General features: G+C 40.6%; 2 protein-coding genes and 1 long non-coding RNA gene across 10 annotated transcripts in view; 2 read left to right on the top strand and 1 right to left on the bottom strand.

Moving 5' to 3' along the window:
• LOC133836371 (myosin-9-like) overlaps positions 1-20,056 on the top strand; it is a 29,207-nt gene extending 9,151 nt beyond the window's left edge. For 4 of the 8 annotated variants that reach the window (XM_062266827.1, XM_062266828.1, XM_062266824.1 and 1 more), the window contains 6 exons: positions 4,556-4,840; positions 4,909-5,010; positions 5,467-5,739; positions 6,931-7,095; positions 7,421-9,139; positions 9,199-10,890. In XM_062266827.1, coding sequence (XP_062122811.1) covers positions 4,556-4,840; positions 4,909-5,010; positions 5,467-5,739; positions 6,931-7,095; positions 7,421-9,139; positions 9,199-10,626 — 3,972 coding nt within the window. In that variant the 3' untranslated portion in view covers positions 10,627-10,890. Of the gene's footprint in view, positions 1-409; positions 458-4,555; positions 4,841-4,908; positions 5,011-5,259; positions 5,370-5,466; positions 5,740-6,930; positions 7,096-7,420; positions 9,140-9,198; positions 10,891-12,101; positions 12,831-13,793; positions 18,743-18,799; positions 18,878-18,935; positions 19,077-19,134 lie in introns of those variants that run through there. The other 4 variants (XM_062266830.1, XM_062266829.1, XM_062266831.1 and 1 more) reach the window with 4 other exon arrangements.
• Positions 1,685-3,829, bottom strand: LOC133836398 (uncharacterized). Its single transcript, XR_009893726.1, has 3 exons — positions 3,235-3,829; positions 2,538-2,861; positions 1,685-2,456 (listed from the first exon to the last, which is right to left on the bottom strand). It is a non-coding gene; the product is annotated as an uncharacterized LOC133836398 (long non-coding RNA).
• LOC133836390 (uncharacterized) lies at positions 10,901-11,760 on the top strand. The gene has a single exon (XM_062266861.1). It carries the CDS (start codon positions 10,901-10,903, stop codon positions 11,633-11,635), a length of 735 nt encoding a protein of 244 aa, XP_062122845.1. The 3' UTR covers positions 11,636-11,760.
• Positions 20,057-20,577: the final 521 nt, after the last annotated feature.

Genomic DNA, 20,577 nt, shown 5'->3' with positions numbered 1-20,577 from the left:
AAGTCATCGTCAAACGACAGTAAAAGCGAAGCCCCCAAAAAGATGGTGTAGCTAATGATCGTAATGACTATCGCGATGATCATTAAGTTGCCAAGAAACAAACGTTCCGCGTTTCCAATATGCAAAGTAACCACAACATACTAGAAAAACAAAAACTACAACAAAAAATATTAAACGGGGTGTGTGAAATGTGAACCATATGCAAATCGCTGGGAATAATTTTTTCATCGTTTTTTATGTCTCTCTTTTTTTAATTTTTGGCGAAATTGTTGACCATAAATTTTAATGTTTTATTACGGTGAAATTAATATCACGGGTGAAAACAGTTGTAAAACGCAAATTGTAAAAAAAAACTGAATGAATGTTATAGTTGACATTACATACATATATGTACATACATATGTATTAATCAAATAATTTAATCATGGATTACTACTACTCCCGTAGAGATGTGAAGGTAAAGTATCTCCCATACTTATTGACTCATTATCTAAATTCGGAAACCGTGTTCGCAATTCCATTGATATTATTCATTACCCATTTCGCTCATTGCGCATACTTTAAGTGACTGTTGTGAATACTATTTAAATAGGAACTGCTACTCATATGGTAGCAGGCTGGTACAACTTTGTGCCCGCAGGAAATAAATGTAACAGGCAGAAGGATACTACCGAGACGATATAGATATGTCCGACTGTAACCTGTCCGTCCATGCAAACAAATTTGGTTGCGATCAGATTAAAACAAGTAAGGAAGCGACAATGGAGTGTGCTCGACTGTCAGACAATCGCCACACACTTTGAATAAAAGCAAAAATATACCAAATGGATACGACAAAGGTAAAAATTCGCAATCGCAATAAAATTTTTAGGGATCGTTACATTTTTAGTTAAATTTATACTATATCTAATAAAATTCGACATATTTTAAGAAAATAAGTAGCGATTATCTCTCAGTCGACCATTTCGTTACATTATATATTTTTGTTTTTCTTTCTAATAATATATAATATAATATGTATACTAATGTATTCGTTTTGTATTAAAAGCTTGTAAGCACAAGCTTAATAAAGTTCAGTCAATTTTTCGTGTCCGGAAAAAATCTAAGATAAGCATCGCTGAAAATGTCCGCCTAATGGAAGTGCCCGTTAGTTTTACTAGGAACTTAAAGTTAAAAAAATAGTTTTTTTTTACACAAGTCAACTATCTTTTAAACAATTGCGACCTCTAAATCATCATAAAGAGCATGTTTATATATTTTGTTATTATTGGACGCCTTCGTTGCTTTTTAAATTAACGTCCATAGTCAAAAAATGCCTAGTCATAGACAATTTAGTTGTGACTTTGCCGTATGAACAATGAACTCGGGGGTCCTCTTTGGTCATTTTATGGAAGACAAACAAATTAATTTAATATGTACATACATATATCAATTATTTTGTATTTGTCAAAGTAAAAAAGAGTTTTAGTTTGAAAACTGAACAAATTAAGCAATACTACTAGATGTGATGGGTTAAACAAGTTTCTATTTGTTGATTTTTTAACTCAGGTTCATTTATGATAAGATGATTAATGATATGGAGAGAGGGGAAAATTAATGTTGCTGTTTCATATATTCCCTATATTTATATTTATATTAATTTTTTTTGTATTTTTGTCTTTATCTTTATTGGCGTAAAGCATATAAATTGTGTAGAATTAAATTTTTTACCAATACGTGAAAAGCACCTGTATTATCTAATGAGGCAGCCCAGTACAGGATATAATTTAATAGATAAGTGAGTTTGTTTATTGTTTATTCGTTTGGAATATGAAAGGAAAGGAAAACAAAATAGAAAGACAAAGATACATATAAAGTTAACCACAGAAACGCACATGTGTGAGAGATAGTTTGGTATTAAGTGAGAAATTAATGAGCATCACGTCAACAGTATACCCTCTCGATTCATTAGTTCAATTAGCTTGTTTTAGGGGATGCTCCGGCTGTCTGGCGCTTGGGCTGGGCTCCCCAAATGATAAACAATATAATTTATTAGCACACATACTCGTATATATGTATATACAAGAAAAATAAATAAACTTTCGCTTTCGCAAGATCAAATCAAAGCAATGCACAAGAGCAGACACGTCTGTCTTCTGTGCTCTTGGGGTCTTGCATCCAAACCAGTATTATGTATTACAATGCCAAATGAAAATACATATGTAAACTTCAAATTTATAGATATGTTGCATACTATATAGATATGTCTACCTGTATATTCGGACTTAAACATGGCTGGCTGCAACTCTTGACACGTAATCGTGCAAACGGGACGGAATCGAACCCGGAACGATACCGATACCGTTGCTCTCACAGTCACAATTGTAGTTGTAGTTGTAGTTGCCACACAGAGCCCAAAAACAAAACAAAATACAGCCCGTGTCGTCGATTGAATATAGTGAAACCTGTCTGAAACTCTGCGGCAGAAAGGAAAATTATTTCATTTCACACAAACAACAATCACTGTACAGCCTGTGGCTTGTGCAAACAAACTCAACTAGAGACAAGACCAATCACTTGTAAATATTTATATACGATAGATTCGCAGCGACTACAACTGCGACTGCGACTGCGACTGAGACCAGACTCCTCTCCTCCGCAAGCAGACATATGCACACTTAAGTAGCACAGCGAGTTGCCAGTTGCCAGTTGCCCGTCGCCTGCTGCTCGCAGACAGTTGCAACTTGTCGACGGATTTACACACAATCATACAAGATTTAGATGGCAACGTTGCAGTGCGCAGTGCAATTTGATGTAGAGAAGTCAGAAGATCATAATTAGTAAATTCGTATTTGTAGCATCTCATAGACCAACGGCATAATCTAAAATTAAAATGCATGATTTTAGTTATAATCCCTCACAAATGTCGAACAGAGAATTGAGAATATTATGCCAAAGCAAAACAGATCGAATACTAAAATGCTATACTAAAGTTATTTAAAAAAGTCAGATCTATTGGCCACTCAAGTGCACTGTGCAGCGATGGATTTAACGTAATCTACAATCTGGAAGTTGGCATCGGGATTGAAGATGTTGGGAAAGTACTTGAGTGCGATAAAGACATCAAATGTTGGGGGGCGATCGTATAACCAGCACTTGCTTAATTTGTGCGCGGCACGTTGAACCGAATGGGGTTCGTTAACTTTACGCCGTTACGCAAAATGTTCTGTTTGGGGAATTGATTGAAGAAATTACCATAACGGTTATTCGACGCGCCATCATCACCATCCAATTCCAGCCATGTTTAAGTCGCGTCCGACTTGAGTCCACTATCTGCCGACGTCGAATGGTACGTGAGGGCATTCAGCCACGACGCCAACTCCATTTGAGGTTGGGTGTTGGACCTCGTTACTTGCTGCTGACTGTCGAGTATAAAGTACTCGGTACTGAATACTTTGGAGCCACCCTGGGCCTGCTTAGGTATTCATAGCTTCGAGACCCGCGGACTGTTGTGAAACGATACTATCCATAAGTATAGTCGATTGGTCATTGCACTGGAATCGGTGTTTGATTTTTGAGTTTTACTCCGTGGGTCTACCCCACCCAATTTCACAATTGATTAATGATTTCACTGGCGAATATTATTACCATTAATATTACCAATTTTCATTGTAGGTACGTCTATACATATGTATGTATATACGAATACGTTGAGCCCACAAATTAGCATAATTTCCTGCGTATAACATGGCCATTATTGGGTGTTATATAAACATAAATAGAAATACAAAATTGACATGAAAGTGAGAGAGAGAGATATTTATGTTATGAAAATGGGCGAGTCTGATTGGAAAGTGATTTGAGTTTTGATTAGTCAGCGGGGTCAATTAGACGTGATAACCAATTGAGAGGGAAGTCGACTGGGACTACGGCTGAAGTGTACGAGAAAACTTGTAGCACGCTCGTGACCATGAAATTCGTGGCATGATCCAAAGCGAATGGTGTGCGGCGTGGATGTAACCCATGTATGTATTTGTGTGTGTATCTCTCTGAACTTGCCTGTAACTGGTGATATTTAAAGAATCACGATGCAAGTGTTCGACAAAGTCGATACAGTGGGATAAAATCAACTCCTTGGCCAATATAATGAAAAACTATAGTAGATCAACTTAATAGATAACTTTTTGTTTAAGATTTTTTGCTTTTTACTTATAGCATTGGACAAAAAAGAGTTTTTCATATATTGGGTACAATTTAGATGTCAATATCATGTTACTAGCGACCAGAACAATGCTGCTCTGCTCACAAGAATGGTTGCTTTGGGTCATTAACCTAGGCATGGCTGTCCATTTGTCTAACCCAATGAATTGGCAATTTTGTGGCACTTTGTGGTATTTTGGGGCAAGAAATCAAGTCATAACTGTATTGCTGACAGTGGAGCGAAGCGATGATTCGAAGCACTTGGTGCACGTTCTTTTGTTAACAAGCTACGACAAGATCCCAGTTGGCGTAAAGACAGACAAACAACCAAACCATCTCATTTGAAATGTCTTTTTCATTCTCATCTACTACATAGATAACCCAACTCAAGAATATTGAACTAATCAACAATACGAAGAATGTGCATAAATCAACGCTTGAAGTGCGTACTACAAAAGCAAAGCAACCACACGAACAACATGAACAAAAACCTGAGGAGAAAAATCAAGAAGAATTCATGATGGGAGAGGGAATAGAAGCAGAATCGGAGGTTGGAGCTGAAACAGAAACAGCTGTGGCAGCAACAACATGGATGGGAACACTGCTTAGCAGCAGCACTCCAAAAACCAAAAAGCCAACATTACGTGAATACAGATCGAAAGTAAGATATAAATATATCTCTATATCTGAGCATTAACTAATCCCATTGTATTTTCTTTTACTGCGCAGGACAACAACTCAGACACGGATTCAGCGCTATCCTCGGCACCGTCGTCGATAAGTCCCCAGCCGCCGTCAAGTGGCGCGGACAGCGGAGTCATGTGGCAAGCAGTAAGTTATGGCAGCGTTGCTTAAATTTAAATTTTATTCTTAACATTTTAAGATGAATTCAGACTTCTTAATATCGAATGTTATTATTTGAAAAGATCTCAACTTGTGAATCGAAAACGCATTTAAGCTAACATATTTAAATTTCTTATCCAATTGCAATTTATTATGTATATAAAATTGTATGTTCCAATTAAAAGTACAATTATTTATTTGTTACTTTTTTTATATTAATCAAATGTTATGGATAATTAAACTCAATCAGACTACTATATCATACATCTGTCACTGCATCGATCATTAAAAAAATTATTAACCAAATGAAAAACTTTTTTTTTTTGTGATTTATTGAGATGTTAGCAGTAAGTTTTTTTCCTTCTTTTTTTAGCGAATTATTATGTGTACATATTTTGTATTTCTTATTCCTTAAAACAAACTTTTCATTTGTAAATATTGCAGCTGCAGGATCTAGACAAGTTACAAAAGGAAGTAGAAATATATCACAAGGAAAATGAGCGTCTGCATACGGAGCTGCAGCTAATGAAACAGGAATTACTGAATGCAGAAAATGCCGTCTTATCGACCAGCAACAACAACAAACATATCAATCAGCTTCTGCAGCGCATCAAGGACATGGAGGAACAGCAACTGCAGCTGACCGACCAGTCAAATGAGCTGCGCGAACAAAATGAACTGCTTGAATTTCGTATACTCGAGCTGGAGGATGATAAGGTGAACACACTGCAGATACACAATGAGAGAAAGATACACAGAGAGAGATAGAGTGAGAGAGAGAGAGAGAGAGAGACAGAGAGAGATGCGAAACGAGTTTGAAAAGTACTCAAAGAGTGGCTTGTGGGTTTATGAATGAATTGAGTGTTTTTGTGTAAATGTGTTTGAGTAGATGAGATTGTGTGTTTTTTGCTGCTCAGCTGCTTGAGTCGCGCCTAACGATGGCTTAGTTTTGTTTGGCGTCTTAGACAGTGCGGAAATTATTTGGTTTAACGGCAAATGTAATTTAAATTAAAAACTGGATTTATATAACTGGAGCAACTATATTTAATAGTAATTTCTAGCATACGTACATACAATAACATGCATATAATTAAAATCATAATCATAATCATAATAATTCCAACTACGATGTTAAACAAGTGCAAATTGCTATTGATGTGCATCATTCAGGAGTGTGTTTCATAAAGCTAGTGAAGTGTTAACCAATTTTTAAATTGATATCTTTGCACAAAATTGAAGCCCACGTCGTCTTCGGGGCTCTTATAAATTGGTCCATGAGTTGTTATTCCCAAATTTGTTTTGGAATCCGTATTCTTACCATTACTTATAAAGGCCCAAGCTCTGTCAGCCATGTGCTAGCCTTTGTTTAACTTCCATATTGGTATAATGTTACTCATACGCCTCACACCTTTTTTTATGTATTTATTTTTTCTATTTTTCCTGCTATTAATATTATTATTTATTAGGTTTATTTTGTGTTGTTTTGGTACGCTTAATTTTTAGAGCCGAACGCTGCTAAAGTCGTTCAGCTTGAAAATCTTATACGTTAACTTAATTGCAATAGCCAAAAGTAATTACTTATTGCCCACACAAAGGGGTGCTGACTGCATGAGTAAAGTGAAAATAACAACGCAAGAAGCATCGTTACTCATCGGTGCATTAAGCAAATGCTAATCAATGTGCTATTTAGTAGTCAGTGTTAAATTAAACACAAAACATGATATTACAATCAAAATAACTGTAATTTGCTAAGGCGAAATTAGGAATGAGCGAGATTAGGTTTCCTTTATTTAGCATTAAATTATAAAGAAAACAGTTGTTTTGTGTAGTTTAATATGAACTCCATCCAACGGCTGCTTTGTGCAAGAGTACTGTTTCTACAAGATTTCTCAATATTATACTTTTCAGATGGATGACAATTGTAAGGAGCATTGCCAACGTTTGGAAAATCTTCTCCGGAAACGTGCCCAGCAATTGGAGGATAAGGACAAGCGCTGCCTGAAACAGCTGCTGCAGTGCGTGCAGCAACTCGACCTGGATGCTATGGCTGAACAGGATGGTTGGCAATCATCGGTGGGTACCAATCAACATGGGATATTGTGAAGAATATATGTATATATATGAATTTTAAAAAGTGTATGGTAAAGCGAAATAATAGTCATATTTGAACCAATTATGTTGGAGTCACACTAGCAAGAATGTCTATTTGAGTAACAAAAAATATCAATCAGTCAATCAGTCAAAAGTCAGCAAACAATTATCGAAACAGAAATACATTGATTCCTATGAAATTTATATTTTTTTTGCAAAAGGTTCACAGCAAAACGTAACACTTTGTTTATGTTTAAGAATAGAAAAAAAACGTAAATAAATTTATGTGTTCGTTTTTATTCTGCAGACAAAATCGGAAAGAGGCGTGAGACACAACAACAGTCGGATCGTTGCCACTGTTCAGCCGTACACGAATAGTGTCTCACCCAGTACCCCATCTACGCCTAACAAGCAGCAGCGTCCTTGCAACATTGCGTGGCAGAGTAGTAGCCTCAGCGAGAGTGGCGTTTTCGTCGAGTGCGATTCGGAGAGGGAAACGTTTCCAGATAGGGAACAAATTGAGCCACATCACCAGGAATATCAATATCCACACCCTCACCTGGCTTACTATCAGGAGCGACTGATCCAACTGGAAGGCAAGTTGCTGGTCTATGAGAGCAGTGGCGATTCTCAAGCAAAGCATTTGGCCGAGCGCTTGCAACGTGAGGTGCAGCTAAATAAACAGGTCAAGGATCTGATTGAGCGTGTGGAGTTACTCGTCGAACAAAACGCACAATTGGACGAGGCCAAATGCGAATTTGAGGAGGCTGAAAACGATACTCGACTTCATCTGCAGCACAACGAAGAGGAGCTGGAAATTCTGCGCCAGCGGAACGTCGAGTTGGAATTTGGAAAGGACGCACTGGGCGCCAAGTATCGTGACTGTCGGGCCGAGTGTCTTATCTTGCGCGAAGATCTGTGTGCTGCCGAGACCCAATTGGAGCATCTGCAAGGAGAGCGACAACGCACCAAGCAGCAACTAGAAAACTTGCGTCGTTCATTACCTTTGTTGCTAATCTGTCATCTACTGGCGTTGGCCAGAACCAAATCAAGTAGCATGGGCAATGATCAGTCAATAGCTGCTCCCGCTGCTAATCGTACAACGGCTGGCGCCTGCAAGTGTAATCCTTGCAAGAAGAATCCAAACAAGTCGAGCAATGCAGCACAACAAGGACCCAGTACCTCACGCGAGGTGAATTATCTGAAGGAAGAGGTAAAAAATCTGCGCACATCACTCCAGGAGTTGAATACACGACACTATGAAGCCATGGAAACTGCTGACTCGCATTGGGTGGACTTGGAGCGAGAATATAAAGCGCGGGAGGATGCCTATCGAACCAAAGAGGTGTGTCTGAAGCAAAAAATTAACAAGCTGCAGGACTGCCTGCGGGATGATTCACGTGCTGCGGCTGAGAAGATTCAACAGCTGGAAGAGTCAGAGCATGGCCTTAAGACATGCTTGGTCCGCTTGAGTAAGGAGCATCGTGATCTCATCGAAACGAATCGCGCCTTGGAAAAGGATATGGAGAGTCGAGCGGCTCAGGAACGTCAGGCCCAGGATCAAGTGCAGCCCTTAACTGAGGAGCTGGAAAACGAAAAGCGGCGCAGTCAGGCGCTTATTGACGATCTCAGTTTCGCAAAGAAGCTGCAACAGAGCATGGAGGAGCAGCTGAAAGCGGAAACCGATTGCCTGCGTCAGCAAATTTATGATCTGAAAAAGGAACTCATGCACATTGAGGTGACGAATGGCGAGCTGAAGGAGGAGGTCGGCACACTAGAAACTAAAATCGCAGAATTGCAGCAACAGCTGAAGGATTGTGAGGAACACGCCTGCTGCCTAGAAGATGAGCTGCGCACCAAAGATGAGCAGATCCAGCGCATGGAGCGCAAACTGGGTACCTGTCCCGAGGGACACAGTCTGGCGGATGAGCTTTACGACAGCCCGGAGAAGCGGGCCAAGCGCGATGAGATCAATGATTTGCAGGCAGCGCGTCAGGGACTGGGCTGTGCCCTGCGTGACCTTGAGGTAAGAGTTTCATCATTTTAAATAAGGTTTCGTTACTAAATCGTGTCTATCTCGTATAGCGTCGTGAACGTGAGCTGCCCACACACAAGGACTTCCAGACCATAGCGTGTAGTGTTAAACAATTGGCGGATACAATTCTCTCTGCCCAGAAACCTGAGGTGAGTCAATGTGAATGCGAAGGAGCCGAAGCCATTCCCATTCCTATTTGTGAAACAAAGCGGAAGCAAGCGGAGGAAGATACTAAGAAAGAGGGGGAAAAGATAGATGAAGATGCTGATAAAAAGGAAGTGGAAGAAAAGCAGGAGGAAGAAAGCGAGGGAGAAAAGGAGGAGGGCGAAAATAAGGAAGACGGGGAAAAAAATAAAGATGACAACAAAGACGAGCAATCAAAACAAGAAGAAACAAAAGAAGAATCAAAAGAGGTACCAGCCGAAGATACAGCTTCAGATGCGAAAGTCCCAGAGGACCGAATTAGCGGCGGTTTTAGCCGTCGGAGACAAGACGCGAACGCGGGCAGTCTTGGTCTGGACATCAGCTTCATAGGCAAACAACTTAAGAGACAAATAGCTGAGGTGCCCACAACATTGCGGCGACTGGTTTGTGGTAAAATGTTGGTGAACAGCAGTGTCAAAAAGAAGACCGAGACTCTTCCGAAGAAGCGCAAGTATCAGAAATCGGACTGGACAAATAATAATCGTGTGCGCCGCAGGCGTCGGAATTGCAAACGCTTCGTCAGTCGCCGTATATTTCGCGGTCGTGTTCGCCTTTGCGGCGCCAGTTGTCGACCCATACAGTTGCAAACGCGTCGATGCAAATCGTTAGCGAGCTTCCATTCGGTGGCATCAATGCACACAGCGCATTCAGATAAGTCGGGAGCGACAACATCGCGAACACAATACGTAAAGATTATAGATCGGCAGTGGGAGCAACCTAAATTCAACGGATTGGCTCAAACGGAGCCGACGAGCTCTCAATGTCAATTAGTGCAAGTGTCGCCAGAGATGAGAGATGAAGAGCTGCAGACGCAGTGGATCACACACGAGTGCGGCATCCAGGCGGACAATGTGGGTGTAGACCACCGTCTGCTGATGCTGCCATCACGCACCCGGGCATTTCTCGAGCTGTTGCAGTCTAGGCTAACAGATGAAGCCGACTTTGACGTTAATGTTTTCCGATGTCGTGTGCTACAGCTGTGGGAAGGTAGCGAAGAGTTTCGGGAACACATTGAGCTTTTGCAGGATCTCTGCACGGAACATGCATCGAAACAGGCCAGCTATGATATATTCGTTGGCGTGTTGGGTTGTGTGCGCGCTCTTAAATTTATTCTCAAACCAAGCAATTCACCGCTGTTGCATCAACTTGAACAAAGTGTCAATGAGCGTCTGACTAGTTATCATAATCAAAAGGTCGAGTCGGAGTTCTATTGCACAATTTACTTGCCAGTCGAGCGCCCTAATCCGCTACATTTGGCCCAGAAGGAGGCTTGAGGAAAAAAACAGTTTCACATCCTACCTCACTTTTCATACACATACTAGAGATAGAGATTGTGATTGTCTGGGATTATTGACAGTTGAATTAAGCTGGCTTAGCATAGCTGGCTTTGTGTTTAGAGTTGTCCTGAGTTCAGTCATTTGGGGTTATATTTTTATTTATTTAATGTATATATTTATGTAGTACATATTTATGTATTTCCAAAATTGCGTGTGTAGCGTCTGTGAAAATAAAGTGCAGAAGATAAAGTGAACAGCAAACGTGGATATAATGGCCGATTACAGGGGTGATTGCTTCTATGATTGCAATAGCGAGAGTGAAAACGGCGATGAAGATAGTGTGATTGAGCATGAGCCTAAAAAATGCGAGCAGATCATTCGAGCAGTTGGCGGTTTTAGTACGCCCAATTTTGATGATCCGCTCGAGATACGCCAAACACTTGAGCGTGTTTCGGACAATTCGCGTTTGCTCCTTCGTAGCGTTGGTGGCAAATGCGATTGTCTGGAGCATTCGGATCGACATACATCAGCCACATTCTTTTATCCAGCCACATTAGAAATATGCGCTCGTCTATTAACTGATAAGTCGAGTGCATGTCCTGCAAGTTGCCGGTGCCGGCTGCGTAACGAACCAGTTAAACTGCAGCTTCCCATGGAGCTCAATCCATACAGTGGGCAAGTTAATATGAAAATTTTTCAACACGCACTAAAAGCAATGACTGTGGTCGACGGTTGCTATTGTGCTGGTGCTGGTGATAAGCGACAGCCAAATGCGGAACCGGGAACTAAAACTGAAAAGGCGACAAGTGCCAAAATCACTAAAGTTCCAGAAGCTGATCCTGGCGGAGGAGCAGATGGTGGCTTCGAGCATCCACTTGCGCCTCGATCCGGCGCGGGGCTTGGATCTGGTTTTGGCTTTACACCTGGCGGTTTGAGACGATATACACAACGACATAATTACGTCCACAAAAGTGGGCGTAAAGTTCGTTGGCCAGATATCTTGTGAACTAGGGAAGAAATTTAATGGATTTGTTGTATTTTTGTTGGTAGAAAGTGGGCTAGGATGTGGAAATGTGAATGCAGTTCTGATAATAGACAAAATTTGTAGTCCAAATAAAAAGGCTGAAAGTACACCGTTCTTATTTGTTTATTTTGATTATATGAAAAACTAGAAAGTAGAATAGAAGATATAAACAATTGGGGATTTTTTTTATTAAGTTTCTATTATTTAAAATAATTAAAGATTGTTCAGATTTAAATAAAAATGAGTATTAGCTTTACTATAAATCTTACGAACATTTTTAAAGATGTTTAAGCAGACATAGAACTTGTTAGTTATGTTAAAATTAATAAATATTTTTCGAGATTTAAATTAAAATGAGTTTTAGATCTGCTGTATGTATAACTCACGACTAATTCACAAGAAATTTCAGTAGGCATTGCGCTCGTTTGATAACTTGCCAGAAATGGGGAGATTTAGTTTAGTTTGTTTTAATTATTTGAGCAGACAAGAACACAAGTTAAATTTCATGTAAATTCTGATATTAGTTGGATACATTTGGAGTATTTAGTCCATTTTGCTATGGACAAGGACAGGTGCAAATCTAACTTAAATACGACAAGGAATGCAAAATGCAGCAAACCAGATACCTGCGTTCATTTGCAATCCATCCGGCAAAAGCAACAGCAGATATGCACACAAAATTCTACTCAGGTACTGCATGTGGTTGACAATTTTCAGCCAAATCGAAGCGAGGAGAAATTTTTCGATTGCCTGAGCGTCGGAGACAGTGATTGCAAAAAATGCGCCAGCAAAAAAATTAGCAGCTGCAAGTCTGGCAGGTCGGCCAAGTGTCCTAATAAGAGCGATAGCAATAGACTAGACGACCCGGAGGCATTACGTGCTGCTCTCGAACGTATAGCCCATGGCACTCAAATGATGCTGAAGAATTTTGAGCAGTCGAAGAACGGATGCCGCAAGCCCTGTAATGCGACCCTTGAAATTACTGCACGCTTAATAACCGACGCCAATGATAGTGGTCCTAATTGCCATTTCCAAGGCAGACCAGTTACAATGAAAATGCCTTTAGAGTTTGATCCAAGTACTGGTCAATTGGGTACTAAGTCAGTATCTTCTTCAAGAAATGTAGTATGCAAGCAGTCGTGCAACAACAATCAGCCACCACTGGAATCCAACACAGGTATGGTTTCCTCTAGATTTCGGAAAACTAGATATCGGTTGTCGAGCTTAAATGCAATCGATTCGGAAATGTTCGCTGGCTCATGTACACCAACGGGTCCCGTTTCCTCTCACGATACGCAGAGCAAGCATATGGAGGCAGTGGTAGTGCCTCTTCCAGTCCCGGGACTTCCACCACAGTTGTGGGAAGAGAAGCAGGCACAATCACAATCTGTCTATGACAACGATTCGGATTTCACAACAGAAGTAGAATGGGTACAAGAACCATTGCCCCCGCTTCATGATGGGGAAGAGACCAGACAAATCGGCGAAATTGGGGAAATCTCGTTAAAATCCGATATGGATGGGCTTTCGGGTCCTCTAAGCAGAGTGCATGACTCCAAGCGTTATTACATGGCGTTACCACAGCATAGAGATTTTTCAAATTGTTCTCCATGTAGATTTTATCCTAGTCCTATTATGGATGAGGAGGGAAACGTATTTTGTCCAGGCAACTGTGGTTGCTGCCAGTGTGCATGGAAAAAGCGTTCGTTTGACGACAATCGCAAGCATACCAATATTAAAGTCTGCAGTTGTGTTCAGCGTGGCACTATTTTTACCAGCTATAATCAGAGGGAGAATTGCAGTCAGATTTCTGATTTCGATTTCTGTCCTTGCCGCGAGAAGGCCGAGGCGAAATTTCTTGAGTTGTACAATTGTGAGATGTGGTCATCTCCAACGGTAACTCGTGGTCCTGAAGTTCGACTGGACCAGATTATGGAGCTAATGACTCCAACACAGCCTCACTCTCGTTAGCGCAAAATTAGCATTAATCCCTTTCTGTTCCTTGTCCAAGGCTTATGAGATGCTTATTTCCCAAATGACCAAATTAATTTTAACTTCATGTGCTCATATATTTCGGAATAAAGTTTAGCTAGTCAACGTATTTGCGACTGTATCTAATCTGGGTTTTTCTTTTTTCCAGCTTGCCTAGCTCTGATGTATATGCGGGACGAACGACCATCTCCGCAGAGCGCCCCCGCCGCCGATGCCTCCGCTGCCGCCGTTGTCGATAATACAAATATTTCGCGAAAAATGCAGACAGATAAATCCTATTTGCAGGATAAGTGGAGGCCAAATCGTATAGATTTTGAGCTCGAATCGAACAATGTCAGCAAGAATACGTCTCCAACGGAAATTCAAAGCAAACCGGACGTGGTTTCTATTCCAAGCAAACCCTCTCAGACAGACACATCTTTTCTGTACGACAAATATATAATTTCGCGAGGAGAGCGTAACACACAGGACTCACAATCCCAAACAGATGTAAAACACGACCTCCAAGCGATGGGCAACATTCGTTATCCCACCAACTATGCGCCCGTCAGAAGTGACGATAATCTTAATGCTAATGAAAATCAATCATCTGCCTCTTCCCAAATTGTTTCCCATCGATCATCAGAGCCAACAGTTCCAGCGACAGCTCTAATGTGCCCCTCTAAATCAATGCCCACCGTCTGTGGATCGACTACTTTCCAGTCTGCTAGTTCACAGCTGAGCGCTCGGTGCCAGCCATGTGGATGCCGAAGCCAGGACACCCAATGGTATAGTTTGGATTCGGACTCGAGTCATATTTGTCCATCAGCCACAAAGCAGCCCTCTACCCTTTCGCCAAAGAAATGTTGCAATCGCTCTCCGGTCACTAAACCGCTTCCTTCGTGTTGCCAGCCCAAGATGCAGTCTATTCAAAACCAATCAATACGTACAGATTTTTCATTACGAAAATGCAGTTGCAATTCTTCTACTTCTCGCGGTAAATACAAATCTGCCCTACCGACGCGCTCAGGATATGCAGCTTTGGATATTGATATCGAGTCAAACACGCAGTATTCAAAAAGAAGTTGTAATTGCCAAGCTACTAGGACGTCATATCAAAGGTCACAATCCTTGCCATGTAGTAGTGTTCTAAATAAGACAAATCGAAACGTGAATGTCGTTTATTGCCCTAAACGAGATTATGTCTTCGGTTCAAATCAAATCGATGTTGAAAAAGCGCTTCATTTAGATGTTTGCAACTGTGCTTCTGATCGTTCCGCTAGTGCTTTTGCGCAGAGCAAGGACACATGTTTCCTGACTTTGGAAAATAATTCAAAAGCTGTAAATGCTACAACATGGAACAGTGCCAAGTCTGAGAAGTCCCATGGATGTTCGAAGTCAGAGGATGAGCCGGCAGTGAAGAATGCGAAATCCGAAAAGTCCTGTGGTAGTTCAAGTACTGCGAATGCCATAGCTTGGAACAGTGTTCAATCTGAGAAGTCCTGTGGATGTCCAAAGTCAGAGGTGGCGACTACCTGGAAAAGCGCGAAATCTGAGAAGTCCTTTGAAAGTTCAAGAACTGCAGACGCGACTGCCTGGAACAGTGTTCAATCTGAGAAGTCCTGTGGATGTCCAAAGTCAGAGGTGGCGACTACCTGGAAAAGCGCGAAATCTGAGAAGTCCTTTGAAAGTTCAAGAACTGCAGATGCGACTGCCTGGAACAGTGTTCAATCTGAGAAGTCTTGTGGATGTCCAAAGTCAGAGGTGGCGACTACCTGGAAAAGCGCGAAATCTGAGAAGTCCTTTGAAAGTTCAAGAACTGCAGACGCGACTGCCTGGAACAGTGCAAAATCTGAGAGGTCCTGCACTTGTTCAAAGACAATGGATGCGTCTGTATGCAACAATAGTGCGAAATTTGACGGAACATGTACAGGAACATGTCAATCTAGCACAATCGGTAAGGCTTCAGATATATGTTCCACCACCATGAAAAGTATTCCAGGAACGACAAATGCGACTGTTTGGAACAGTACGAGGTCCGATAAGTCATGTGGTAAAACAGGAAATGTCAATGAAATATCCTGTACATGTAGTCCCAGTGATCAAAATATTATTGGGAAGCCATTCAATAAAGGCGCCTCTAAAATGTCTAGTATACCAGGAATTTCGAATGTAACTGCCAGGGAAAGCAAGAAATCTGAAAAATCTTGTGGTACTTCAGAAAGACCAAATGCTTCAGATATATGTTCCACCACCATGAAAAGTATTCCAGGAACGACAAATGCGTCTGTTTGGAACAGTGCAAGGTCCGAAGTTTGTACATGTGGAGAAAGTGATAAAAATACAATTCTGGAAACAATCGTGGACACGGAAAGTATTCCAAGTACTGTCAATGCGACTGCATGGAACAGTTTGAAAAGTGATAAGTCTTGTGGTATTACTGAAACAAGCGGTGCTATTAGGTGGACCAGTATTAAATCGGAGAAATCGTGTGCATGTGGTCCCAGCTATCAATCTATGATTAGCAAACCATCCGAACTTGCCGTGGAACATCTTCCAAGCGCAGTGAATGTGCCTGCTTCCAACAATGAAAAATCGTATAGATCTTGTGGTATTTCATGGCAAATTAATGCGACTGCATCCTGTGCTTGTAATAGCCAAAATAAATCCAACAAATGCACAAGTATACCAGGAACAATAAATGCAATGTCAATAAAAAGTAGTAAGTCCGACAAGTCAAATACAAAATTTTTTCCTACGGATAGTAATCCTGAGACTGCTATGGATAGTAACGACAAGTTCCGTGGCTGTGACTCTGATAATTTGGCTAAATCATCTAAATCGCAAAGTTGTCGGGCAGTCAAAAGTAATGCAATAAATAATGCATCGGAAAATACGGTATCTAGTAAGAGCTGCGTTGCTGGTCCTAGCGACTTGGAATATTGTTCGGCTGTCACGAAGACTAATCCACCAACTATTGCATGGGCTAGCCTGCATTCTATTAGTCAGGGTCCCGTAAGTAAATCGTCGAAAACTGAACCGACAACATCCTGTTCCCGTTCAGTTATGGCTCAGATAACTTGTCTGTGTTCTCCTGAACAAAGAGCCATGCTGGGTGAAAGGGGGCGGGAGGCAGACGATAGTCCTCCCTTTGTTAGGGTCAAGGAAAGCTGCCTTGAATGCGGAGTGTCTGTAGTTAATCCCTGTTTGATATCCGCAACTGATACCACCCATAATGGTACTGAAGACTATGAAATCTCGAAATCTTGTTATACGACTACACCATCCCAAGTAACAAAACTTGTGTTTATGCAGGCTGATGGATTCTGTGATTGCTCTTCTTCCTCGAATACATCGATCTCTAAATTTGCTGATAACGAGGATTATGAAACAAGCAACAAATCACCACGTAATGTGGACGGCGATCCGGCAAAGAATTCGAATTCAAGAAGCTTTGCTTGTCCTAAGGCAATGAATAGCGGATTAAAATCACAATCGAAATCAAAGCATCTCTCAATGAAAAGCGCCATCAGTTGCTCCTGCGATAAGGAGGTAACAGACTATACGTCAACACGCTCCGAGCAAACCCATTGTTCATGTAATATCAAGACATCGACATATGATCTTTCAATACAAGACTTTGACATGGAACCGGAAAGTGTAGGCGTCGTGATGAACTGTAATACCACTGTTTGTGTCGATAAAGCCACTTTCGATAAACTGTCGAGCATGAATCAAAGTAATCAATCGTCCCGAAGTCAAAACAACGCTAGAGAGCGTTTATTTGAAATGGTCGATTTGGTGACCAATACCAGGGACCCTGGTGTAAACCGTGGCGATGTGGCAAAGCAAATAATTCGTGAATTGACCATGATATTGCGGAAAGAAGAAGAGGAATCTAAACCACCAAAATTATCATTTGAAGATTGTATGGAAGCTGTTCAAAGAGGAGAGAAACTCGCTAAGAATCAACTTCAGACCGAGGCTGATGTTAATCGGATGCAGTGCTTAGGTCAAATGGAGCAATACCTACAGTCATGTTTTCCACAAAAAAAACTCAAAGCGGTTCAGGAGACAGAAATAGTGGCTTTCGAGATTGATCCTAATTTCATACCATATCATGCAAGTCCGTCTACAAGTGAACCCGAAGCCGAAACTCGGGATGTCGTCCAGTTTGCAAGTTGCTATACAGAAGTAGATACTCGATATGTTGGAAGTTGTTACACTGATGATAATGAGTCAAAACAAATTTCACCAAAAGGTGGCTCGCTCGGTACACGGTCCATGAAAGATGCGGAAAGTCGCTTAACTGGTTCCATTAAAACTAATGAGCCAAAACAAATCACTTCAAATCGTGGTTCTGTCGGTAGAACATCCATGAAGGATACTGAAAGCCGTGTATCTGGTTCGATTAAAACTGACATAGCTTCAGATAAATTCTTGTCTCCTTTAGCATCGACTGGTATCCCATCCGAATCATGGTTAAGTACAATACCTAACGCATCTTCGGAGATCTCAGAAGCTCAAGCATCAATAGAGCCCATTGCAGCACTTGAAGATACAACAATAGTCAGCTCGGCAAATATGGCGTCACCCAACTCAGATGCTAATACTTCAAAAAGGGACAGCAAAGTAGAATCACTCTCGAAAGGCGGCAACGAATCAATGTCATCGGTTCATCCTAGCTCGGGACGCGATGAATCATCGCGTTCTAAAGAGAAATCGCTTGGACATTCGAAGCCGCAGTTACCAGAGCCTCAAATTTACATCAACTCAGAAGTCCAGTGTAATAATGAGCTTTGCCCAGCGTCGGTAGTTCAGGGACCGAACCGTACAGAAGAAGCATGCGATATGTGCGAGTTAGATGTCAATGACCCATTAAGTCCACTTACTGATCGAGAGCGACTTTTATGCGAGTATTTACTGCGACGAATGTGTGAACTATGTGACGAGGATAAAGAACTAAATGGAGATTTGGAAGAGGATGTCTCCGCTGATCGCCCGTCTCTAAATCAGCCCTGCCTTTGCTGTCATTGTCGCGCTTTAGTTTGCGACAATCAGTGCAAAACCATTTCCAAGACCATGGACTCGGCAATGTACGATCCCGTTGCTGAAATGGTGTGTAGAAATATCGAATGCTAATATCACAATCTAATTTCGCTTTGATATTTACAGAAATTCTTTATTGATTCCGTTGTATTTGATCTGCAGGCCATGGAGCATGTAATGAATAAAAATAAAATTAGCCCAAAAGTAAGTGGAGTAATAAAGAGATATAATAAGATATGTTATAAATAGTATCGGGTTACAGAGTCCAAAGCCATCGTCATGTATGGGAAGTGCACCAGGCGAAAGTTTTCCAGTCACCATAACTGATATTTCGAGTCTTGGTTGTCGAGCTCTATACGTGCGTTGGGAGCTGCAGGACTGTAGTGGCGTTGGGGGTTACGAGGTAAGTTGTACAGATTTCATCACTCCTTCGTGTGCGATAATTAATTATTTCGGAACAGATTTACGTGGATGGACATCTTACAAATCGTTTCTTTAGTCATCGACATGAGGCTGGCGTTATTAGCAATGTGGATGTATCAAAGCGTCATCAAATTATTCTGCGAGCACAGGCCATAGGTCAGGAGTTCCCCGGAGAGGAAAGAGCCATCTGTAACGCTATTATCAATGCCCATCCGGAGATGTTGGTGGGTGCCCAACAGCCTTGGTCACCCAGTGTATATTTTTACGAACCATAAAATGCGCCTTATTTGGCCAAGGCGTTACTAGTCAAACCGCATTTTGTGTATGTTCACCCCAGTTAGGTTTATGTATACATAGTACGCACTTTTGAAAAATATTGACAATGAGAATATAAACATACATAAACTAATTGTTGACTTCAGTTTTTTTGTGTTTAAGCGTAGACAGAAAAGAGATTTTACGAATGAAAAAAATTGTCCAAACAATCACAGATGTATGTACTAATATATGAATTTGAGTGCGCATCAAAAGTGTCCTTATCTAGTGCCTTAAAATTACGAAACTTATTGAAATGAACATTTGAGATTTAAATATATAAAGTGAGGTGGGTACAATAAAAACCAAATTAATTGTATTTTATATCATATTTCTAGTTTTGAAAAAAAGTGTGTTCTCAAATTGTATTCGATTTGCACTGTATCAATGAGAATGTTTTGTATTGTCACATTATATAAAGTCACAACTGTTTCTTATAATATAATATATTAACATATTGAACGAAATGTAAATTATATAAAGCCCATGAAATGGTAAACTGTGAAAGCCTATGAATTAGAAACTCCTGTACTTGTTAAGCCCATCTCACAATACCGAGATTGTAAATAGTATAGTCGTATTTATATTTCTTTACAGAATTGTTTAGACCGTATTAAAAATGCATTGCAAGTTATTTAATTAAAATCATCGAAGTCTTTTATGCTTTGTTATATCCGCTACCCATAGGGTATCAAGGTATTATAATTTTATTGACAGCACTTGCTTTTTTTCATGCAGGTCGAGTTTAATTTTTACCTGCTACCCACACAGTTGAAGTGTATTGTTGTGCCTGCAGAAAATGTAAGTATGTATGTAATAGGCAAATCGAGGCATATCCAATCCCATAAAATATATATGTATACCGTCTGATTGAGCACCTAGCTCTGAGAGACTATTATAGATAAAAATATATATATAGTATTTCGTTAGCAGTACTTACATATGTTTGCACACTGATCAAGTTTGTTTACAATTTTTAAAATGCCCTGCGCCACAAATCGATAAAAATCAAATAACAAGCCTAATTTTAAAGATAGATAATTTTGGTGTATACAATAATATAATATGAGTCCTGAGAATTTGATTGCAATCAGACAAAAATTGTGGAATGTATTAAAGAAATACTTTTGTATTGGCAAAAACGCCTACTTACTAGTGGTCTTAGT

The sequence above is a fragment of the Drosophila sulfurigaster genome, chromosome 2R, assembly GCF_023558435.1.
Source record: "Drosophila sulfurigaster albostrigata strain 15112-1811.04 chromosome 2R, ASM2355843v2, whole genome shotgun sequence".
NCBI classification, from domain to species: Eukaryota; Metazoa; Arthropoda; class Insecta; order Diptera; family Drosophilidae; genus Drosophila; species Drosophila sulfurigaster.
This window is presented reverse-complemented; position numbering and strand designations above follow the sequence as displayed.

Excerpts from the sequence above, each read along its gene's own strand:
- LOC133836390 (XM_062266861.1), top strand. The coding sequence starts at position 10,901 with ATGGCCGATTACAGGGGTGATTGCTTCTATGATTGCAATAGCGAGAGT.